Source organism: Globicephala melas, chromosome X, assembly GCF_963455315.2.
Source record: "Globicephala melas chromosome X, mGloMel1.2, whole genome shotgun sequence".
Lineage (NCBI taxonomy): Eukaryota > Metazoa > Chordata > Mammalia > Artiodactyla > Delphinidae > Globicephala > Globicephala melas.
In genome coordinates, this window is record NC_083335.1 from 112,804,837 (window position 1) to 112,830,410 (window position 25,574).

At 43.7% G+C, this 25,574-nt stretch overlaps 1 protein-coding gene across 1 annotated transcript in view; it reads right to left on the reverse strand.

The window, feature by feature from the left end:
* Nucleotides 1–986: 986 nt before the first annotated feature.
* Nucleotides 987–25,574, reverse strand: part of SYAP1 (synapse associated protein 1) — a 31,482-nt gene continuing 6,894 nt past the window's right edge. Inside the window, exons 2-9 of the mRNA XM_030848192.2 lie at nt 25,392–25,510; nt 24,516–24,582; nt 20,427–20,500; nt 12,779–12,918; nt 5,574–5,722; nt 4,163–4,221; nt 3,565–3,712; nt 987–1,454 (exon numbers count right to left, since the gene is read on the reverse strand). Of these exons, the coding sequence (XP_030704052.1) occupies nt 1,327–1,454; nt 3,565–3,712; nt 4,163–4,221; nt 5,574–5,722; nt 12,779–12,918; nt 20,427–20,500; nt 24,516–24,582; nt 25,392–25,510 (884 nt within the window). The 3' untranslated portion in view covers nt 987–1,326. The remainder of the gene's footprint in view (nt 1,455–3,564; nt 3,713–4,162; nt 4,222–5,573; nt 5,723–12,778; nt 12,919–20,426; nt 20,501–24,515; nt 24,583–25,391; nt 25,511–25,574) is intronic.

Consider the following 25,574-nt stretch of genomic DNA (forward strand, 5'->3'; position numbering starts at 1 on the left):
AGCAAACTCTAGCAAACTTTTCCCTTCAATAGGATTCTTTCAGAAGTTGCCAGATACCACCTCTGAGCTCTAACTCAGTAATCAGCAACTGTGGCACCACAAGTGGCAATCTCTTGATAATAGGGTCAGTGGTTTCATCGACTACAACACAAGTGATCCTAGCTGAGGAAGCCTGGCTTCTTCACAGGAGCATATCCCAAACTACAAACCTAAGCACCCAATTCTCTTGCTGACTATATCTTTGCCAGAGGACCACAGACTAATTTTTATGGGATCAAGGCTGTAAATAAGTACATGTTCCCTATAAGAACTGTCTTAATTCTACTCCCCTTTATGAAATAAAGCCTCTTTGAAAAATCCGAAAGGTTCGGGAAGCAAACGCCGTGGAGTGTTCGGATGTTCAGCCATCTGTCCTTTTCAAGTGACCACGTTCTATGAACGGTCGTGCTGCTACAGCAGAATGCAGGCAGGATTGATCAATGAAGTTCCAAAAGTTGTATTCAGAGAACACAATTTTATAAAGACTGACAGTTTAATTAAGACAAAAAAAGCAAAAACATTTATATGTGGTGACGATTTAAACAACATGAGACTTTAAGGTGAACAGCCTTCTGACAGTCATCAACACTAAAAGGATGAAAGACCCTGCTTTCTACAAAAAGCACGATGTGAAATTTAGGAAAACATTACTAAATGTGGCATAATTTAAAAAAAAAAAGGCCCCAAAGAAAAACAAATATTTATTTTTTGAGAAACAGTATTTCTCAATGTCAAACTAAGTGATGTTTATATCATTATAATCAACATAATTATTTTATCTTTTGGCTTCCAGATGGAATTTTAGAAAATACTTGCAAGAAAACAGTTCTGAAAGTGCTTCCTCTTAAGTTCTTTGGTACCATTTGGTCATTTTGATAGTTATCAATCCATTAAGTAGGTACTTTAACGCATACGTATCAACAAAAATGCAACAAGAAGTACAAATGTTTAGAAAACCACAATTGAAGAATATATTTTATTTTTGACCTCACGGAAAACAGAACTCTAAAATTTTACTTGTGTTTCTGTGACAAAGATGTCTGTACTGACTACAAGAACATCGCTAACTAGATTTAAAGAAATGTTACATAAAACATCCCTTTTTGATTATTAGAATAACTGTCCTATGTACTTTTTCTTAAGTAGAAGAGGCAAGTTTCAGCTTGAAAAAAGGATAATTTTGAATTTCATAAAGTCATACTCTTTTGTGCCTTCTGATTCAGCGAGTGTCAGCATCTAGAATTTAATGTCAGTTGCAGAATGTTAAGGATTATTCTTTTATTTCAGCTAATTTTCTTCCTGCAGCATTTTCTCTATCTCCTTATCCCAGTTTTCATCTCGTTTCTCTGATTCTGTCACCACTTCGTATTCTTGAAGTTCCTGTTGTAGTTCCTTCTCCCAATCTGCAGAATCCTCTAAAAGAAACAAATGAGAAAAAAAAAAAAAAGATTCTGAATTTTTAATGCCAGTCTTAACAATGCAGTCCACCATAACTACCTGTGTAAGTCCTACCATGGAAATATTTACTGTGTCAGCCTTCAGCACTGTGTGCGCTCAGAAAAATTGAACAGATTTTTAACTAATATGATTAGAAAGATAAACTTATTAAATGTAGAAGCAAAGGTATCAGATGTTGTAAGTTTTGCATGTTATTTTTCTTTACCTAGGCCTCTGATTTTCCTTCTATTTAAATGGATAATTGATAATTAATATTTGGTCGCAAATTAATTTTTACCACTACCAATGATGATGATGGTAGCAAAAACAGCTAACATTTCTCGAGCACTCACTCAGCCAGGCCTAGGGCTAAGTGCTCTCTACATATCACTCTTTTCATCCTTAGAACAATACGTGGACCAAAGATACAGTTATACACATTTGACAGATGGGGAAATGGAGGCTTATAGGTTAAGTGACTAGCCCAAGGTCACACAGCTTGACAGTGACAGACATACGGATGGAACCACATCTGCAGGGCTCCACAGTCTGTGCTTAGTGGTCTCCCACGAGTGGCAAAAGACACCAGGACCTGAAGTCAGGCAGTCTCTCGCCAAAGCCTGGCCCCCCCATGTGGGTTCTACCTGACCTCTCACACCGGTGAGATTTAGAGCTGCAACTTGCCACTTGGACGCTCAATATACGGGTGTATGCAAATACATATAGGATAAGGCATCTGCTATGTAGTGTTATAAAACAGCCAGAAAACAAACCAGCTATTTAAAAAGTAAAAGCTAAAAGTCATTTTCATCTTGTAAAAATAAACCTTAAACTTAGTACCTATAGAGAAAAGAAAAACCAAATGTTTTCAATTTTTTATAGCAGTGACCATGTTGCATAGCAAAACACCGATTTCATGAATATTAGGTGCTTACTGGCTGCTAAGCTCTACTTTAGGTGCTGTAGGGGATAAAAAGACAAGGTGTACCTGCCCTTGAGGAACTTACAATTTAGCTGGGGGGCCAAGACAACTAACATATGAAAGAATATTAAGTGGTCCAAATTATCACTAGGGCAGGGATTCAAAGAAAGAATAGCTTGCCCGGAACGGCCAGCCAATGCCACGGGAATCCTGACCAGGCTTCCTTCCAGTCTCCGTGGGCTCTCTGCTACTAGTCGTCACCAGCAAGGGAAGCAGGGCACAGTCTGCTCGAGCTACTGCCTGCTGCACGCGGGGCGCGTGCCCGCCTTCCTTCCGCGGTGGCCAGCAGCCATCGTATCAGAAAATAGATGGGGTACAAGGGGTCTGGGGGGAGCGAGCCCAGATTTTCACTTCCCCACTCGCTTCTCTTTCCCCCACCAGCCGCTTCCCCCAGCAGTTCTCTCCTGCAGAGTCCCTCTGCAGTGTGCACGTGGGCAGGCGGTTCACCTCTGGGAGGTCAGCTTTCTCACCGGTGCTTTCTGCACAACAGTGGGAACAGCTGGCTTCCACGATGGTGAGTCTCTGAAGGCTTCATGAATGATGATTAACCCAAGCCTTTGCTTGTTATCTACTAGAAAGCCAGTAATTTGTCCTGATGTGCCAAAGAACGCAGTCCCATCACTTGCACTGTTTTTCTAAATTACCTTAGTTTTTAAGCTAATTTGGTTTCTTAAAGGCAGCCTACTCCTTCCCAGAAGCGATGTGCTAGTGGCACACAGCAGCTGGGAAAAGAGTCTTCTACCTACAGTATAAACCCCAGCAGGACGCAGCTTTGAAAGCAGAAGGCCGCAGGGCAGCATCTCCACGTGAAGGGGTGTGCCTGCTTTCTTGCCCGCTCCTGGCCATGTGTTCTCAGGGCTGAGACGTCTTGGAAGACTCACTTAACCTCTCTGAGCTGTTTCTCCTTCCTAAGCCTCTGTGCTTAGAAGGGCAGAGGGACAGGAGATGAGGTCACGTGTGCTAGAATCCCCCTTCTAGTGGGGAACAGAGAAGCAGTTTTGATGCAAAAGTTACGACACAGTTTTGTGTATCTGCTCCAGAATAACAATTTTCTATGGTCAGCTTCGGCACTGGGGACAGGAACGGTGATGTCGTTGGCTCTGTACCTTCCAGCGCGACTGTCTCCTCCTCTTTTTTGTCCAGCACCAGCTGCTCCATTTCCTTCCTCAGGTCCTCCTGATCTAAGTTACAGGAATCGAAGGCGTCACTGACAAACTCAGAAACACCTGGGCTGGTAGAAATCTCCTCTTCATCCTGAAATGCAACAAATGAGCTCTGGAAATGGTTTTTGAAGCGACATATAGAGACTAGAGCTCGTGCTTATGGTCATCTCACAATTTAATGCAGCCTCATTTTCATTCCCTTCCTCTGCTAGTCAGTTGGTCGCTGCTCTCCACCTCCTAACCTGCACACTGGCTCGGTAACCACATGAGCTACCACCTGAATCTCTACGCTCATTCATGGTCTGGATCACTCCAATCGTTCTGTCCCATCCCTGACGAGCACATCTTGAACTACTGATGCCAGGGAATCGTCTCATGTCTCAGCTGTAGGTCCTTAACTCTTCAAGTACCGGACGCCTCTTCTTCAGAACAGATAAGACCCATATTCATAAGTAGTTTTGAAATGGTATCTGAGATAGTCAACACAGAGTTACTTCATTTCCAGACATCAGCTACTAGATATAATGTAAAACTGTATTACCTCTTGAGTTTTAAGTTGAGATTTGATTACAACAGGTGGCGTTTTGGGCCGTACTGCCTCTAAGAAGTGAGAATAAAAGAGACAAGAATTGCTTGATTCAATTCCGAATACATATTATAACAACAACTAAATTATCCACAAGCATGATCATACTAAATAATTTACAGAAATTAGCTTTTAATGTTCTGCTTTCCGTTTTTCTGCAGTAAGAACTACCCAGATGAAATCATCTCAGCCTCTTTCTTTTGGGGATCTTTTTAAAATGTATCATCATATTCAATACCCCTTATGTAAGATTTCCAGCAGGAAATAAATTTTGACTTCAGTGTTAGCAAAATGCACTGAAGAATAGTTCTGCTCTTTCTTTTAGGATAATGAGAATGAAGTTATTTATCAAGTTTTCCTTTTCTCACAAAGTAAAATGTAACGCTCAGGCACAGTGGCTCCTCTTCCTCACAGGCTGCGTCTTCTGTCTTCTCAACCTAACCACAGACGGGCTTTACTGAATCCTGTCTTAAGCCCATCTTGATACACGGGCAGTATTGGGTAAAATGGCATTTTCCAATAAAAGTAATAAAGAAGGAATACTAAAGAATGAGAGACACCTGGGATTCATATTAACATCTACATGCAAAATGCCAAATGGTACTGTGTAGAGCAGATTCATTACATTCCTCTGACCCTAAATGCAGTGTCAGGTACCTTCCTAGTGGTCCGTACAACCTGTGCCTTAGGACACATTGTTTTGTGTAATCATGTAAAATTCCATGAACGGATAAGTCTCCAGTTATAACGGGTACCTATACACAGCAGGTGTTCATTAAACGTTAAAAATGTGACACAAAATACATATCTTGTTTCAATTTTTATTATAGGTATTAAATCACTGCCGATATTATAAACCACTTTCCCCCAAAACCAGGGGTAAAACTGTCAGAATAAGGAAGAGTCACATGTGTAAGTGACTCGTGTCTAGCTCCAGGCTGGATATCTTAGCTCTGTTCTGCAGACTGGAGTACTGGGGAAATGAGCAGGCTGAATGGAAGACTGAGAAATGAAGCAGAGCAGGGAACTGAGTCAGCGGAGAACAGAAGGTATAAAAAGGGCAAGGAAAGAGATGGGAAGACGACTGGTGACGGAGGGAGAAATAAAAAGGAAGAAATAAAAAACCCAAAGAACGAGAGAAAGACAGCAAAGTAAAAGAAAGCTGGGGGAAGACGGTGAGCAGGGTCAGAGAGAGGGCAACAAGGGAAGAATGAGCATTTTCTCTGGAAAGAAAAGAACTTTCCCTAAGATGACAATGACATTTCTGGTATACACACGATGACAAGCTCATGAGAATCTCTAAATGAAGAATATTTTAAAAGTAACTCTTTTTTTTCCCACAGAGCGACATCTTCTCTGAATATACCTGTCAGTGGCAACTCATCCTCTCTGCCGTGGCCCTTCTCCTCCTTCCCGGTAGCCTGCTGCTGGGCCGCCAGAGCCGTGAGCTGGGCTGACTGCTTAATCAGGGAGACGCGGTAAAAGTAGTTCCTCCAAAACACTTCTTCCTTCACACTTCCAAAGATAAACACCACATTTGAGAAGGCATGCATAGTGTGTGCAGCGTTTAGCTGTTGCAGTGGAGGTGGGAACAGATGACTTTTAGGGACATTTTCAAATCTGAATGAGGCTCAAACGAAATTCTCATTGGCTTTTGAACTGAAAGCTGAATAACAGGATAAAGAGAATAGCTATCTTCTCCACAGCAGCAAAAGACAAGTTTATAGAACACTAATGAAACCTCAGTGTTTCTTGGTATTTTAATACCAACACTGCCCTCAGCAGAGGAAAACAGGGTACTGCTTTCAAAGCACCATGAGCAACCTGGGAGACGGAAGCAAAGCACCATGAGCAACCTGGGAGACGGAAGCAGAGCCGGGGCTCCTCCGACTGTCTGCTGTTTGCCGAAGGATTAAACGCTTTCAAGCAGTGAGAATAAAGTATTGTAGGTGTTGCTCTTCATGAGAGGAAATGTCTGGTAGCTTGCAAATAACCAGCAATCAGTAACAGTTAGCAACGAGGTGGAAGATGGTTGATAAAAAAGACTGAAGGCAGTTCAACCTGAGAACTCTCAGTGGTTCTCAAACCTGGCTGCACATTAGAGTCACCTGGGGTGGGGCGTTGGCGCCCAAGAGGGGTAAGGTAAGTATCCATACGGGGGCGGCCTGGAATGGAGAGTGAGAGCCTGAGCAGAGAGAGGAGGGTGTCTGAGCTCGGGAGTGGGTGGTGGTGAAAAAGGAAGATTGGTCGCTCGCAAGGGGATTGATTGCTTAAGGAAAAATATTAAGGATAGTGGAAACCAGGTTTCTCACCATCAGAAAAGGGAGTTACAATCATGGAAAGAGAAAACTCTAGAATGATCCCTGTTGTGAAGTATCACTGTGAACACATGGTTTTCATTTGAGAGAGATGCAAACAAGTCCATGTGTGTGTTATATGAGCACACTAGCTCTGTCCACTGAGTGGGCCAAGGAAGAGTGACACCCCAATAGCCATGAGCATGCCTAATGCTTAGACTTTGCTTTCTAAACACCACTTTCCACTAAAAGGAACCAGAACTCCTTGGATAAATGGCCAATTCTAGGGTTACAGCAGGGGAAGAACACAGTGAGCCTGGACGACTATCTCATGCCAGAAAGGAAGGGCTCAAAAAATGGTAGGGAGACTTCCCTGGTGGCGCAGTGGTTAAGAATCCGCCTGCCAATGCAGGAGACACGGGTTCAAGCCTTGGTCCGGGAAGACTCCACATGGTGCGGAGCAACTAAGCCTGCGAGCCACAACTACTGAGCCTGCGCTCTAGAGCCCAAAAGCCACAGCTACTGAGCCCATGTGCCACAGCTACTGAAGCCTGCGTACCTAGAGCCTGTGTTCTGCAATAAGACAAGCCACCGCAATGAGAAGCCCGCACACCGCAACGAAGAGTAGCCCCCGCTCGCTGCAACTGGAGAAAAGCCCACACGCAGCAACGAACACCCAACACAGCCAAAAATAAATAAATAAAAAAAAAAAAAAAAAAAAGAATCCGCCTGCCAACGCAAGGGACGTGGGTTTGAGCCCTGGTCCTGGAAGATCCCACATGCCGCGGAGCAACTAAGCCCGCGAGCCACAACTACTGAGCCCACGTGCCACAACTAGTGAAGCCCGCACGCCTAGAGCCCGAGCTCCACAACGAGAAGCCACTGCCATGAGAAGCCCGTGCACCGCAACGAAGAGTAACCCCCGCTCGCCGCAACTAGAGAAAGCCCGTGTGCGGCAACGAATACCCAACACAGCCAACAATAAATAAATAAATAAATAATAAATTAAAAAAAAATGATGGGGATGAGTCAAAAGGACACAGAAGCCAGCCTGAACAGGCTTCCACTGGCAAATACGTGATGATGTGAGCATCAAAATAAATAACGATAGCAGTGGATTATAACCATTGCATAAAACAGGACCATGAGTCCACAGAGATATACATAAATACATGAATACATGGAAAATTTGAGGAGAAATGAGATATTCACAGAACTTCAAAGTACCTCCCCAGAAAATAGTTATTAATTTCATAGAGGAAAGGAGTAATTTTATAGTTAAGAAGGCTGGCAGACACCACTTTCATCAAGTGACCAAAGTGTGGACAGTAGTGGAACAAAATGGCAATACGTGCCACCTGACAGGATGCAACAGACTCAAGGAGACTGATGAGACACTAAAACTACTGTAAATGCAACATGTGAGTCTGAAGTGGATCCTTTTGCTAAAAAGGATATTATTGGGACAAATGGTAAAACCTGAATAGGGTCTGAGAATCAGACAGTAATAAGGCATTAAGTGACCATTTCCTGATTGGGATGGTTACATTCTGATTATGTAGGAACTCTTTGTTTGTAGGAAATACACACTAAAGCTTCAGGGGTGATGGGGTATCAGACCTCAAAGGATTCATTAAAAAAGTTCTTTATACTGTACTTGCCACCATTCCATAAGTTTGTGATTGTTTCAAAATAATAAAAACAAAACACTGATGACTGTGCTCACCTCAGAGTAATTAAGTAAAAATCTCCAAGGTGGAAGACAAAACATGACTCAACAAAAAACACCCCCCTCCCAAAACAACAACAACAATACAAAACAAGGACAGCCAAGGAACGGCTTTGGTGACCTGCGGAGGATGTGTGGATTTTTTTTTTGTGCCTCATTTTATGTTCTAAAAATGCTTTGCTAGTAGAGAGGACAAAAGGGTAGGAGAATGCCTCTCTACCCCCTGGTTTAATAGAAGGGATGCAGGTTCTTAGAATGGAAGGGAAAGTCGAGAAAGTCGAGAAAGAAAGCATGACAGAAAAAGACTTTGAAGGAGTAGAAGAAAACCAGTGAGAACAGAAAAAAAATACTGAGACTCAGGTTTGTGAATGAGGACAGGGCTGGCCTTAGACAGGACATCAGAACACGTTGTTGTCACATCTAAGAATGGTGAAGCTGGGTCAGGGAGCTAGCTTTCTAAGTGACGGAAGCAAAATGCACGATTATCTACACAAGCTAGGTCAGGTAACAAGACGATAGGCAGCTAGACACAACTCATCTTTTCTTTCATTAATTCCACCAATATTTACCGAATGCCACATGCATCAGGCCTTATGCTAGGTACTGGGGGGATTCGGGGATGAATAAGACAAGTTGTCGGCCAAAACAGATGGTCACAGGAAAAATGACCTCTTACTTGTTAAGTTCTTACTATGTGCCCAGCAGCACTTCCCATAATCATGAGGCCTCATAACTGTCTTTTTCTTTCTTTCTTTCTTTTGGCTGCTCCATGGCTTTTGGGATCTTAGTTCCCTGACCAGGGATTGAACGCAGGTAGTGAAAGTGCTGAGTCCTAAACACTGGACTGCCAGGGAATTCCCGTAACTGTCTTTTTCTCTTGGAAGTAGATCACAGGAGGAAGACCTGACTTAACAATGGTTCATAAGTTTAGTTGTGCAAACAGTAGTACACTGCAGCTGCTGGAAGAGCTAAGGAAAGCTTAGGCTGCATTAAAAAGCAACATGACAGGGCTTCCCTGGTGGCGCAGTGGTTGAGAGTCTGCCTGCCCATGCAGGGGACACGGGTTCGTGCCCCGGTCCGGGAAGATCCCACATGCCGCGGAGCGGCTGGGCCCGTGAGCCATGGCCACTGAGCCTGTGCGTCCGGAGCCTGTGCTCCGCAACGGGAGAGGCCAGAACGGTGAGAGGCCCGCGTACCGGAAAAAAAAAAAAAAAAGCAACATGACACACTACGGTGTGCTGTTCTGCAATGAGACAGCACATCATATTCACTTAGGGGAACTCACTTTCACAGGTTAATGCCCTGGATGGTGACGGGGTACAGAGACTAGGACACCTGGGGACCAAATGAAGGAACTAGGATTGACTGTTTACCCACATACGTTCAAGGGTCTTAAACCCTAACATCACAGCTATACAAAACTGAGATTAGCCTTCCCAGGAGGTAGTGGGCTGCCTGAATATTTTCAAGGTCAGGTTTTTTTTAAAAAATTAATTAATTTATTTATTTTTGGCTGCATTGAGCCTTTGTTGCTGTGTGCAGGCTTTCTCTAGTTGCGGACAGTGGGGGTTACTCTTCGTTGCAGTGCGTGGGCTTCTCATTGCGGTGGCCTCTCTTGTTGCGGAGCATGGGCTCTAGGCACGCAGTAGCTGTGGCATGAGGGCTCAGTAGTTGTGGCTCGCAGGCTCTAGAGCGCAGGCTCAGTAGCTGTGATGCACAGGCTTAGTTGCTCCGCGGCATGTGGGATCTTCCCAGACCAGGGCTCGAACCCGTGTCCTTTGCATTGGCAGGCGGATTCTTAACCACTGCACCACCAGGGAAGCCCTCAAGGTCAGTTTTAATTCTGACCTCTATGAAATGTCCAAAATAAAACAGGACTACTATCTCTCTACAGTGATCAAGGGCAATGTCTGCTCTCTTAATAACATCTGGACTGTTTTCTTTTCCAGAGCCTCTCCCTCTTGATGTAAGAGGAAGCGATCACAGGCACACTGCAGAGATATTCGGTTGCCCTACGGAGAGAGTCACAAAGCAGATGACACACTAAAGGTTCTGAGAAGTCCTATGATAAAGAAATCCATCGGCTGTAGCAACGCCCAAACGTTAATCTGACCACATATACCTTCATGGACTATTTTAAAGTATTCGTATGCTGTGAACACCTTCTGGGAAACAATGGGCACGTCACAGCTTGAGGTTGGAAAGACTTGTGACTTCCCTACTGTCATCAGTGGGAAGGCCTCAGAGGGTGCCCCTGTGACACCAGCAAGGGCCTTGTCTGGTGCTAGCACTGCTGTCACAGCGAAGTGCTAACACACTAAAAGGCATTTTGAAATACAGAGCAAGTGTTTGTTTTGTTTTCTAAATTGTTCCTGGTTAATGATGGCTTCTACTCAGAAAAAGTGTCCCAAGGCTTTCCTGGTGGCTCAATGGTTAAGAATCTGCCTGCCAGTGCATGGGACACGGGTTCGAGCCCTAGTCCTGGAATATCCCACATGCCGTGGAGCAGCTAACCCCGTGTGCCACAACTACTGAGCCTATGCTCTAGAACCCATGAGCCACAACTACTGAGCCCACGTGCCAAAACTACTGAAGCCCATGCCTAGAGACCGTGCTCTGCAACAAGAGAAGCCACCGCAATGAGAAGCCTGCACACCGCAAGGAAGAGTAGCCCCCACTTGCCACAACTAGAGAAAGCCCGTATGCAGCAACGAAGACCCAATACAGCCAAAAATAAATAAATTAATTAATTAAAAAAGAAAAAAAAGAAAAAATGTCCCAAATGATACAGGTTGTACTTCTGTATGTCCGGAAGGAAATGTCCAGAAGTCTTATATTTGTATGTGATGGCTCATTTTTGTTTTGTTTTAATATGGAAATTTCAACAAAAGTAGAGAAACTAGAACAATGAACCCTCATGTACCTGTGACCTAACTTCAACACTTACCAGCATTCTGCCAACCACGTTTCAAAACCTATGCCCCTCTCCCCTGCATAAATGCTTTTCTTTGGGTGGGGTTGGAATATTTTAAGGCAATGCCAGGCATCATGTCCTTTCATCCATAAATACTTCAGTAAATATTCCTAACAGATAAAGACTCATAAAAAATAACCCTAATTTCTAAATCTTCCCTAACAGAATAAGCAGTAGGAAACTGGAATTATATTACTCAATGGGCAGTTTTTGTAGCTGGTGAGAAAACAAAAATACTATTTGCCAAATATCAATTCTCCAAAGCTTAAAAGAAATCTAAAATTACTGGCAGCAGCGAGAGGGAATGCAGAATTGGCAATAACCAAAACGACATGCCTGCCACGAGCACCCCAGGCCACACATCTGAGTGCCTCAGGGCCTCTGGACAGTCCTGAGAAACCGGCAGAGCCCAACGTGCGGCTTGGGGTGATTCGAATGGTTTTCGAGTTGCGGGAGCGCATCTGACCCCAGAGCTTTGCCACTCTTCTCTCAAAGGCAGCCCGTGGAGGCAGGAGGCACCGGGCGGCTCTGAAGGCTGGTGCCGAGGCCCCAAGGAGCGGTGAGACAGCCAGGGACTGAACTCCCGCACAGCAGAGACCGGGAGCCCAGGGCTCTGCACTTAGGGACAGTTGGTACAGCTGAGAACGGGGGCACATGGCTGTACTGAAGCTGCAGGGCTCAGGCTCTCCCCACTGTTTGGCCTACAGCCAGGCTAGAGGCCGAGGAGTCCTCTAGGGGAAGCCACCCGGCCCAGGGCTACTGAGCCGCTCTGCCCAAATGGCCCTGGTGAGCACACAGTCCAAAAGGACGGGTAAGAAAAGCCTGCAGCATGAACCACAGAGCCAGCCCAAATCCAAGATGCAGGGAAAGAGCATAGCGAAAAGGGTATCTCAAGAAAGCCAGACTTCATGTCCTCAGAGAACAGTAATACAACATCATACAACAAGAAGAGAGAGTCATAAAACAGGAACAGTCACGGAACACCAAAGACCGCTGACTTTAAAAATGGGGCAGATTCAAAAGAAGGCACTGGAATTAGAAAAGGTGAGGAAGAACCCATGGTGGCAGAGGGGAAGGGAGGTGGCCTCTGCTGATGGTCATGTCACAGAAGTCAGGATGCATGTGCTGAAGCTTAATGGACAAGCAGAGATCTGCAGAGGGAGAAGCCTCGGGTGGGAAGCAGAACAAGACTGCTGCTGCCAGAGAGCAGAGCCTGAGTGGAGAAAAGGCAGCGGCCAGGTCCTGATGGGCCTCAGGAGACCTTAATTTTATTCAGGAGGGCATGGGCACTTCTGCTGTTTTTATAGGAAAATTTGTTCTACCTTCTAACTGGGGAAGAAGAGCACATATCATCTGGACCCCAAAATTCCCAAAAAGTCCACCCTGAGTTTTGATTCTATGGCACCCTACGTGGGGGGTGGGGTTGGGAGGGTGCTGCTGAAGGGCCGCAGAGCCCCTTTTCACAAAGAGCGTCTGAGAGCATCCTGGCCCCCATCCCATGCTTCTTCTCCGATACCCGGTACATGACCAGGGCCATACATGCCACTCTGACTCGAGAGCCCACTGCTTACAGTTTAGGAACAAGGGCAAATCTCATCCTGCTCAGGAGCTCGTCCTCTTGGAGCATGACCAGGGCGACAGGGTACATCTGATCAAAGTCAAAGTTAAACTGCACGCCGGCTGGAGGGTCACGAAGGAAGTTCCTCTTGTCCTTTCAAAAAAAGAGGAAAAACATGGGGAAAACCATAGACTGCAATTAATAAGTAATAACACATCAGTGATCTGACACACTGAATTCTCCTAAATGCTTTAGCCGCAAAGTACACTGAGCTGTCATTAACCTGCTTGCCTTAGAGAGAGTGGAGAATGACCAATCCTTTCATATATTCTTTAACAGTTTCAACTGGAGAGAGCACCGTGGGAGGCCTACAGCCAGGCCCGAGGCTGAGGAGTCCTCTGGGGGAAGCCACCTGGCCCACGGCTACTGAGCCGCAAACAGCCCTTTGGGCAGGGTGGCAAGTGTTCAGCCAAGGCTCGGCAAGGGAACCAACAATGAGACTTTCCCCTGCCTGGCCATGATCTGCGGAGAAGTGTCACTGAGTCTTTCTCAGTCACCATTGCATTCCCAGGGCATTTCTTGCCAATCAGACATGAAAAAGAAATGAAAGGAATCCAAATTGGAAAGGAAGAAGTAAAACTGTCACTGTTGGCAGATGACATGATACTATACATAGAAAATCCTAAAGATGCCACCAAAAAACTACTAGAGCTCATCAATGAATCTGGTAAAGTTGCAGGATACAAAATTAATATACAGAAATCTGTTGCATTTCTATACACTAACAATGAAATATCAGAAGGAGAAATTAAGAAAACAATCCCATTTACCATCACATCAAAATGAAAGAAATACCTAGGAACAAATCTAATAACTAAGGAGGTAAAAGACCTGTACTTGGAAAACTATAAGACAATGATGAAAGAAACTGAAAACGACACAGATGGAAAGATATACCATGTTCATGGATTAGAAGAATTAATATTGTTAAAATAACCATACTACCCAAGGCAATCTACAGATTTAATGCAATCCCTATCAAAATACCAATGGCATTTTCTGCACAACTAGAACAAATAATTCTAAAATTTGTACAGAAACACAAAAGACCCTAAATGGCCAAAGCAATCTTGAGAAAGAAGAATAGAGCTGGCTCATGCTCCCTGACTTTAGACCATATTACAAAGCTACAGTCATCAAAACAGTATGGTACTGGTACAAAAACAGACATCTAGATCAATGGAACAGAATAGAGAACCCAGAAATAAACCCATGCACTTATGGTCAATTAATCTATGACAAAGGAGGCAAGAATATACAATTGGAAAAGACAGTCTCTTCAATAAATGGTGCTGGGGGGACTTCCCTGGTAGCGCAGTGGTTAAGAATCCACCTGCCAACACAGGGGACATGGGTTCGAGCCCTGGTCTGGGAAGATCCCACATTCCATGGAGCAACTAAGCCCATGCGCCGCAACTACTGAGCCTGAGCTCAAGAGCCCACAAGCCACAACTACTGAGCCTGTGCGCTGCAACTGCTGAGGCCCACGCGCCTAGAGCCCGTGCTCAGCAACAAAAAGAAGCCACCGCAGTGAGAGGCTCGTGCACCGCAACGAAGACTGGCCCCTGCTCACCGCAACTAGAGAGAGCCCGCGCACAGCAATGAAGACCCAACGCAGCCAAAAATCAATCAATCAATAAATAAATGGTGCTAGGAAAAATGGATAGTTACATGTAAAAGAATGAAATTAGAATATTTCCTCATACCATATACAACAATAAACTCAAAATGGATTAAAGACCTAAATGTAAGACCATTAAACCCTAAAACTCCTAGAAGAGAACACAGGCAGAACAGTCTTTGACATAAACCACAGCAATACTTTTGGATCGGTCTCCTAAGGCAAAGGAAACAGGAGCAAAAATAAATGGGACCTAATTAAACTTAAAAGCTTTTGCACAGCAAAGAAAACCATTCACAAAATGAAAAGACAACCTACTGAATGGGAGAAAATATTTGCAATATATTAAAAAATGGGCAGAAGACCTGAATAGACATTTTTCCAAAGAAGACATAGAGATGGCCAACAGGCACATGAAAAGATGCTCATTATTGCTAATCATCAGAGAAATGCAAATCAAAATCACAATGAGATATCAACTCACACCTGTCAGAATAGCTTTCATCAAAATGACCACAAATAACATTGGAAAGGATATGGAAAAACGGGAACCCTCGTACACTGCTGATGGGAATGTAAATTGGTGCAGCCACTGTGGAAAACAGTATGGAGGTTTCTCAAAAAACTAAAAATAGAGCTACTATTTTTGGCTGCATTGGGTCTTCGTTGCTGCGGGCGGGCATTCTCTAGTTGCGGTGAGCGGGGGCTACTCTTTGTTGCAGCTCACGGGCTTCTCCTTGTGGTGGCTTCTCTTGTTGCGGAGCATGGGCTCTAGGTGCCCAGGCTCAGTAGTTGTGGCTCACGGGCTCCAGAGCGCAGACTCAGTAGTTGTGGTGCACAGGCTTAGTTGCTCCATGGCGTGTGGGATCTTCCCAGACCAGGGCTCAAACCTGTGTCCCCTGCATTGGCAGGCGGATTCTCAACCACTGTGCCACCAGGGAAGTCCCAAGTGAATTATTCTTCATGCTGCTGCACTCAGGCTTAGGTTAAGATACCTTAAACTAAGGGTTAGTGAATTCACAATCCATTAAGAGGTACAGTCAACACAGTGACAAAATAAAATGCGTCATACAAACATTTTATCATTAATATATTAAAACTGGAGTCTCATTAAAAAGAAATCCAGGAATTCCCTGGCGGTCCAGTGGTTAGGACTCGGTGCTTGTGGGGCCTGAGTTCAATCCCTGGCTGGGGAACTAAGATCCCACCAGCTGTGCAGTGTGGCCAAAAGAAAAAAAAAAAAAAAAAAGAAATCCAACCCAAGACTGTGTTAGAGAAAACATCCCCATCACAGAAGACCCTCATATGGCCCATGACTGCATGGTCAGTACATAATGTGGACATTCTGAGTGGGCAGCACTGTGAACCTCCAGTGCACCAGTACCTACTATGCCCAACCTGGAAGAGCTCTGACAGAGTCCATGTTTCTCTTGGACCAGTTCTCTTCAGTTAGTCAAGAAGTAAACAAAATGAAAGATCCAAGGGCAAACAAAGCTTTCCTGGATTAGGCAAATTTCCTAGGGAACGAGGTCGGTTTTGAACTCCTGAGATGGAGCAGGACTCACACTGATTAACATATAAAGGAATGTCTCCAAACCACCCCGTTTCCCACAGACTGAGCATAATCAAGGCAAAAGGCTGTTGTTTTGGATCACTCAAACAATTAAGACTGATTGTTGTTATTCGATTTTTTTTTCTTAAACAGCTTTTTTGTTTGTAAATATGATACACATCCATTTTTTGAAAATTCAGAACACCAAAGAAAAACACAGTCAAAAATCCCAATACCCACAGACAACCGTAGTAAGATATTTCCTCAAACACCCTCCTGGATGCGTGTCTCTCTGCAAACACGCACGTGTCTGTGTGAATACAACATCTATTTTTCCTTTCCACTCAAGAATCGTGAACGTCTTTCCATCTCCAATGTAGCTATGTCTACCCTGAATGAGCCACAATTTACTTAACCAGGCCCACTTCAGTAGTCATTTAGATTGGTTCTAATCTTTCCTTATAGAGAACCGTGCAAGTAACATTACTTTACACTTTTTATTCCCTTCTAAAGTGACCTTTTTAGACTGAATTCCTGGAAGTGGGCTTTCTAATGCAACAGTATGATGATTTTGCCACAGATGGCCCAAACTCTCCTCCAGCAGACGGCAGCAGTTTATACTGCACTAATAGCGGCAGTTTCATCTCATTTTGCTCATATTGGATTTTAACAATATTTTTGGTTTCTGATAATTCCTACATTAATAAGGCAAGAACAATTCTGAGCCTAAATGGATTTTATTTTATTATTATTTTTTGGCTGTGCCACACAGCTTGTGGGATCTTAGTTCCCCAACCAGGGATCAAACCCGGGCCCTCGGCAGTGAAAGCGTGGAGTCCTAACCACTGGACCGCCAGGGAATTCCCCCTCAATGGCTTTTAGTTATTTTACCTTCCAAAATAAACATTTCAAAGCCTGAAGTTGTCCCAATCATGTTTCACCTGGGTTTCTACACCGGCCTCCTAATGGGCACCTGTCTCCAGTCCCATTTCTCCCATCCCAAGAAAAACATATTTTACCTATGACTACAATCCTTCAATGACTCCTTGCTGCCTTTAAGATAAAACCTACAGCTTCCCTGGTGGCGCAGTGGTTGAGAGTCCGCCTGCCGATGCAGGGGACGCGGGTTCGTGCCCCGGTCCGGGAAGATCCCACATGCCGCGGAGCGGCTGGGCCCGTGGGCCGTGGCCGCTGGGCCTGCGCGTCCGGAGCCTGTGCTCCGCAGCGGGAGAGGCCACAACAGTGAGAGGCCCGCATACCGCAAAAAAAAAAAAAAGATAAAACCTAAACTTATCAGAATGGTATGATAACGTCCTCATGACCTCTGCCTATCTACTTCTTCACCTGCATCCTACAGTCCAGTCAAACACAAATGCTCGCGATACCCCCTACCTTAATGCCAAACCCGGCCTCACGTCCCCCAAACATCCACACACTCTCCTAAGACTCAACTCAGCTCCAGTGCCGTCACTTCTGGGAAGCTTCCTTGGGCCCATCCTTTTCCCGCTCCACAATAAATGAGATGTTCCTCTCGCTGCGCGTCCTTAGCGTCCTGTATTACATTCCTCATTCCAGGGAATAATCCTGTATGTGCGTTCATCGAGCAGTTCTCTAGCAAGCCTACGGGCTCCTGCAGGGTGGATCTCATTTATCTCAAGTCCTAGGAGAAGGCTTGGCCTACAGCAGTTACTAAATTCGGTCTGCTGAATTGAGTTCTCACAAGTCTCTAGTGACAAATGTACTATCAACTTCTTTTCATGTATTATGTGGCCCTCCAATATAAACAGCTTAAAGGGTTACTCTGCTATACACTCTGAAGTGTCCCAAACTAGTGCCTGGTAAGTTAGAGAATGTCAGGCAACTCCGGCAGAGACTGCTAACCGTCTCCCAGTATCCATTTCTACCTTCCTTTCTTTCAGGATCACAACTCTGAGTTCCAGCTGGGCATGTGGCCACACAGCCAGAGACCGGATTTCCAGGCTCCCTGGAGTACAGGGGTGGCTGTGTGTCTAAGTTGTCAAAGGGGTGTGTGCCTGAGTGATAAGTGCAGTTTGCGGGTCTCGTCCTTCAGGTGGTCTGGTACAGCCACCTCTTTCCCACTTCCCACAGGCTGGAACACAGTCATGCACACCATGTCCTAGGGGCTGCTTGGGAGTAAGACAAGAAGAACTTAGGTCTCTAAGTGACTTCGTTGGGCAAAGCACACCTACTGAGACCACCTACCTCTGGACTGACTGTGAAGGGGAAGGAGGGAGGGAGGGAGAGAAACTCACAGCTCATTTAACCTACTGTGTTTTTAGATCTATTACAGCAACTGAATCTATTCCTTAACACATTCAGCAGCCACCATAAAGGATGGATTGAAGACTGTTTCGAAGCCTCTGGGTCATGCCGAAATCTCAGAAGCTCTCTTGTAGGCGTGCCTGAGTGCAACGTTTATTGCATCATTTATTCAGCAGATGACCATTTGGCACCTGCTATGCTCCGGGCTCCACGCCACCTGCTCAGCAGGGCACAGCACAGATGGAGTCCCTGCCTTCACGGCACTTACATTCCAGCTGGGGGCGGTGGAGCGCGGAGAGACACAAGGGTTTAGACTGCCAGGGCTCTGCGCTGCTGTACCTGGGCGTGCAGGGCTGAAAGCGTGCTGGCGGAAGGCCTCTAGGAGATGTCATCTAAGCTGAGATCTTGTGGAATGGTGCAGGGTGAGGTTCCAGGAAGAAGGGACAGCAAGTTCAAGGTACTAAAGCAGAACAAAGCTGATCTAGTTGTACATCAGAAAGCAACAGTGGCTGGAGGGCTGGCACTCAGCCCAGTGGGGCACGAGGGAGCAGTGGGCAAAGCCAGGGACCTTAGAAGCCAGCGGACGGAGTTTAGATCTTAGTCTACAAGAGATGAGACGCCACTAAAAGGGTCTGTGTAGGAGAGTGACACGAAGTGTGTTCACCATAAATGGACCCCTCTGGCTGCTGAGATGCACTTGTACTGGAAAGGGGCAAGGATGGGACAACAGTCGGGATGGGATGCCTTGGGCAGAAGACGATAGCACCAGGACCATGGTGACAGCAGTGAAGTGGACTAGAGCTATGCTCTGAACACAGCACTATCAGGATGGGGGCGGGGGGAGGCAGGACTCAAGAAAGACTCCTTTAGAAAAAATTGGTGGATAACTGGAGTCTTTTATTCTGAGATGTAGAAGATGAGGAGAGGGACAGGTATGGGGGACAGAGGAGTTATGGGGACTTGGTTGGTATCTGACATTTACCCTCAAATGACACCGAGTCTCACTGTCAAAATTTCCTTCTGGGGATAAATAATCGGTGTGTGATGTCAGTGTCAAGTTTGGCTCTAACACGGTAAACAAAATACATGGTGTCCACAATGAACCTGGAATTGGATGCTTAGGCCTTTAAGGATTTACTAATGGGAAGAAGAAAACCTTAAAGTGCCCTGGGGCACTGGAAGGGAGGAAAAGCCCAGCTTTACACTTGTTTGTTTTCTAGACCAAGGTTCCATTTCTGACTTCGGTTAAAAAAAAAGAAAAAAAAAAAGAGTGGGTTAAAAATAAAGCTTGAAAACCACTGATATAGTAAAAAGCCTTATTCACTGCGTCCCACGCCAGGTGGGGTGCTGGATGCTGAGGACAGAGACCAAAGTCAGCCTCTGCTGAGAGTTCACAGCCCAGTGGAGACACAGATAAGAACTGAGGGTCAGGGACTTCCCTGGCGGTCCAGTGGTTAAGACTCTGCACTCCCAATGCAGGGGGTGTGGGTTTGATCCCTGGTCAGGGAACTAAGATCCCACATGCCGGACGTCCACGAAAAAAAAAAAGTGAGGGTCATATCTGAGAGTCACAGTCCCCACACCTGTACAGTGGTGGTAAAAGCCCCTACCCACCTCACAGGCATACCACGAGGCTCAAAAGGGATAGTGTGTGAGAAAGTGTTTCCTGAAACTGTCAGGTGCTACACGATTGTTAGGTGGTGTCACTCCGTTCCCTCTGAAGTCCTGAGAGAACATTTTGTGGCGCAGCATATGGAATTTTCTTTCTTTCAATTTCAGTTTCAGACAAATACATATAGTAGTTAAAGAGAAAATTTAGAATACAATCATTTCTTTCAGAACAATTAGAATGCTGTCTAGAAACTTCATGATTGCACATCTCAAAAGACTGTCTTAATAACATAAAAGAATCCTTTTAAGGCTGAAAGAATTATTTTGTGTAATAGGCTAGACTTTTCCAATAAGAGAAAGCTACCTAAGAAAAAAGCAAATTTAAAGTCAGTGAAAAAAAATGATGAAAGTTGATGTGTACATTCCTAACATCTCAAAATATTTTAAAAATTGTATAGAAGAAAAACATTCTGCTAAGGATAAAGTCATGATAGGAAGGAAGTATTTCTATACAGGGTATCACAAGATACTTACAGCTGATAGGGCCAAGATTTGTTGTTGAATTGTTTCTTCATCATTACTATCAACCCATGGTGGTACTGCTGCCTCTACAAGGTTTTTAATGGCAAAGAAGAAAAGAGAAAAACAGGTAACAAGGGTTAAACTGTGATCTGTGGATTGAAAGAATGAGAAAGCTTCCACATAACCATTTTAGCAATTTACTAATAAGTTCCAAATATGAACACTCATCACAATCTTCAGACTTAACGTATGAATCTTAGGCATGTATGCATTTGATTAAAAAATTCCTTAAATTATACAATGGAAAAATTGGACAACGCCTTGACCAGGTGACCAAAATCAACATCACTAACGAGGGAGAGATGGCCATTGTGGGCCTCCAGATGCAATAGCCCGAGAAGGACACATCATCTATGTAGTATTCTGGCCAAGAATGAATAACCTGAATCTAATCACGAGGAAATATCAGACAAAGCCCAAATGAGAAATGGTCTAGTTAAAAAAAGGAGGGGGGAGTATTCTTCAAAAACATTAATGTCATAAAAGATGAAGAAAGGCTGTGAAAATGTTCCAGATTATAGGAGGCTAAGAGACATGACAAAAAGTGCAGTACTGTACCCAGGACTGGATGCTGTACTGAGGGGGAAAATGTATAAAGGACATTGCTGGGTCAAGTGACAAAATTAGACTATGAATATTATATCAATGTTAAATTTCCTAAAGCTGGTAACTGTACCACTGGTGATTATGTAAGAGAATATCCCTACTTCTTAGGAAATGCACACTGAATGGAACGGAAAAAAAAGACACAGAGTGAGACAGAGAACGTAAATGATAAGGCAAAGGGACTATAACAATCTAGGTGGAGGGTATACGGGTGTTCTCTGTACTACTTTTATTGTAATTTTTCTGTACATGGAAATTATTTCCAAATAAAAAGCCTTTATAAAAAGTTACTGTACTTGATTCATGACACAAAGTGATAAGGAGGTTGCAAGATAAGGGCTTAGGAACTGAGAAAAGGGTTGTCAGGAGTGAAAGCAAATGAAGAAAGAAAAGGGCAAATTGGAAGCAGTAAACAAAAGGGCTGGGATCAAATCCTCCATTAAGTCTTCAGAAGCAAAAAGCTGGGGATGCAAAGACAACTAACACGCAGCCTGCATCATCTGGGGCTCACAAGAAAGAGATGATTACAACTCAGCAGGATTATAATGCCACACGACAAACAGTAACCACCTGGAGAGGCGAGTCCCATGGAATTGAGAGAGAGTGAGTGAGTGAGTGAGTGAGTGAGTGAGTGAGTGAGTGAGTGAGTGTGTGTGTGTGTGTGTGTGTGTGTGTGTGTGTGTGTGTGTGTCTGAGCAGCTCTACTGTCTGAGCAGCTCTACTGTCTGAGCCGAGGGCATGGCTAAGGCTGTGGAGCTGGGTGGTCAGCACGGAAGACAGCAAATGCAGAGGGTCCTCATATTTTTGCAGAAATAGTGCCTTTTACTATTCTTCAAAACTCAAATGGAAGACATATCCTATTGGGTACCAACTGATAGAAAAGTTATCTGCATGGATGGATGGATGGACACATGGACAGGCATCTGGTTCATTCTTTGGCTCATCCTAAACAAGAAAATGGTGGCAATTATAATCCAAATTCTGTTAATTATAAGGTAAAATTAACATATTCTCATACTTTTTAAAAAGTTAGGGTAAAGCCCCTTCAAAACTTTTTTCTTACACTGTTTAACATTTTGGTCTCCATTTTCAGTCTATTCACCTTGGGCAGCCTCTACTCGTGCCCCTTACCCTAGAATAATGAGGTCCTCCCAAGGCCCAAGCTACTGGTATGGAGGAGACACCCCCCCATCTCCCTGTTCCTCTAAGATGGTTCTTTTTAGGGTGACCAATAACCTCCTGCTTGCCCAATCCCATGGATATTTCTTAGTTCTTTTCTCCCTAGGCCAGTTTCCTTATCTGGAAAATGGAAATAATAGGAAGTACTTCAGAGAGTTACTGTGACCGTTAAGGGAAGTGATGCACGTGCCTTTCCTCATGGCCACTGTAAATGGAACTCACCTGACCTTGCTGTCCTTGAAATTCTTCCCTCTCTGTGCTTTCATTGCTTTTCTCTCCTAGCTGTTCTCTCTCTCAAGTAAATGGGCACTGGTTTTAACGGCAGATGTGTTTCATCACTTACTAGCTGAGCAACCTTCAGCAAATTACTTAACCTTGCTGATCCTTCCTTTTATTGAAGGAGATGTTGTATATAAAGTGCCCAGCAGGCTCTCAGAAACTGCCGACTCCTTCCATTCTTCCCCGTCCCCTCAACACTGGAGATCTCTACTCAGCACTGTTCACGCTGGACACGCTCTTCACTGAGAAGCTCACCTACTCTCATGGTTTTTACATGACTTGACTAACAATCTGCATCAGCAGACAGAATTCTCCTCCATGCTTCAAACAGGACTAAACTGCTGCTGAACCCCATTCCATTAATTTAAAGCAGTGCTGCCCAACAGAACTTTCTGCAGTGATGGAAATGCTCTATATCTGCACCGTCCAACATGGGAGCCACTAGCCCTATGTAGTGATCAGGCACTTAAAATGTGGCTAGTGCGACTGAGGAATGGATTTTCCCGATATGCCACCTTTGTTCCCTTCCTTGACTTTGTACATGTTCCTCTCACCAGATGTCTAATAAGCACCTCAAGCAATTCCATTCCTGGGTATATATCTGAAAAAAACAAAACCACTAATTCAAAAAGATACATGCACCCTTATATTCATTGCAGCGCTATTTACAGTAGCCAAGACATGGAAGCAACCTAAATGTCCATCAACAGATGAATGGATAAAGAAGATGTGGTATATATATATATACTCATATATGTGTATGCACACACACACACACACACACACAGGAATACTACTCAGCCATTAACAATGAAATTCTGCATTTGCAACAACATGGATGGACTTGGAGGGCATTATGCTAAGTGAAATAAGTCAGACAGAGAAAGACAAATACTGTAGATCACTTATATGTGGAATCTAAAAAATACAACAAACTAGTGAATATAACAAAAAAGAAGCAGACTCACAGATAGAGAGAACAAGCTAGTGGTTACCAGTGGAGGGGGGAGGGGCAATATAGGAGAAGGGGTAAAAAAAGGGTTATTATGGGATTATACAAAATCAAGTGTGTGAAACTTTTGAAAACTGTAAAACACTAAAGAATTTAAAGAATCTTTCGCTCAATTAAAAAAAAAAAAGTGAACCTGCCTCCAAATCTTTCACCCCCACTCCTTCCACAGTTCCCATCTCAGAGGCACCAACGAGCTCCTATACCAAGTCTCTGAGCCAGGGTCAACTTTAGTGCTTCCCACGAATCACTAAGTTATGCTAACCTGTACAGTACTTTATTTGTCCCAAAGAGCTACTTCCCACTTTTGAGTACTTAGGAGCAACAATGCCTGATGGGAACTTACCACAGGACTAACTAGTTCTGTTTGAATCTGTGGTACTGCTCAAACAAACTTAAGTATTTTACACTACTTTTGCCAAATTCAAATACATGAGGCCAGTTTTGTGTCTGCACACCACCAAACAGTAAAAGCAGGCATTTTGAGATCTTGCAACTGCAAACATTTAAATAAGCATTTGTCAGTAAAGAAATGTATTGAGTAAGTTCCCAAACTCCCCGTGACTTTTCACGGCCCTCTGTCACTTCCCTGGAAAGCTCTTTTGTTTTTTCTTCTGAACAGAATGGGAAGGGAGCCAACATTTGCTAAGTGCCTATTAGGTGTGCATCAGACACTGTGCTGGACCTGTAATAAAATAAGAAATAAAAGCTCACTCTTTCTCTGTCAGAGCCAGCTCCCCAGAAGGGCTACCTCACCCACCATCATAGCCGCCAGGAACTATTTCCTTCCTTCCTTTAAACCCTGAAGGTTTATAGGTTTGTCCCCACTAGTCTTTGTGCTACCTGAAAGATGAGGGCGTAACTTAGACATTTTTGTATTCTCAGAGCCTTAGCGGGGTGTCTAGCACATAACCGGTGTTCAATAAAATTTGGCAGGCGAGTAGGTCACGTATAAACCTGTACCATACCTGATTTTTTGGTATGCTGCTCCTCAACAAATTTTTTCTGTTCCTTCTGAAAATCTCCTATAATTGTCTGTTAAAAAATACATACAGTTATATTACTTTTAAAAGCTTATTATTAGATAAGAATTACGTTCAAGACTTGTGAAGTCTATTTGAGATATTTTATTCATTTTCTTCAAACAAAGAGACTAAAAAAGTGATACTTCTTCCCTTTCCCAATAAGAGGGGATCTTCGACATTTCCGAACTCTAAGTGTTCAGCTGCCTTTATGACAGATGATCTTTTCAAATGCAAAAATAAAATGAGTTAAAAACTAAATTTTTGTTTTATTCCATAAAACAATAAAAGACAGGTCAAATCTCATTCTCACAAATAGTACACACAACGAAAATATCTAAATAATAAGCTATCTAAAGTTTAACTGATGACCTCCTTAGTTCAAATAGTTACCAACATAAATGAAATTCCCTAGGCCTGTACCCCACCACTGCAAACAATGAACAAACTCACCCCTTAGTGTCTTAAAAGGGTTGTTCCTATTGGTCTAGGACTTTTAAAACTTACCCAAATGATACAAAGGCATAAATGTATTCTGAAATCGTTATAGTTGAAAATTAAACTCACAATATGAAAAGCTTACTATTACCCAAAAGTATCAATGTATTTTAGAATATATTAAAACAAAAACAAAGGTTATTTAAATCAGGTAACTTATAGCTACTTATTATACAAAAAAGAGAGAAAAAACCCCAAGAATGTGATATTTATCAGAATATGATACCCTGCTTGGGTTAATAAAGTTCGTAAGAAGAAGGGACGATTATATTAGCTGCTAATGAATTTCATAAACTTCTATTTCCAAAAGATATTTAAATGTACCTTATCAATGATGTCATCTATCTTTCCTTCTTCTACTGATTTCTTTATTGTTTGTGCTGTTTCAGCAACTGATTCAGTTATCTTTTTTGTAGCAGCAGTTGCAAAGTTAAATAGATAGTCTGCAAAGAATAAAAAAGAGTCTATGCTCCATTCCGGTACAGTGGTTATTGTATTTGTGATTTC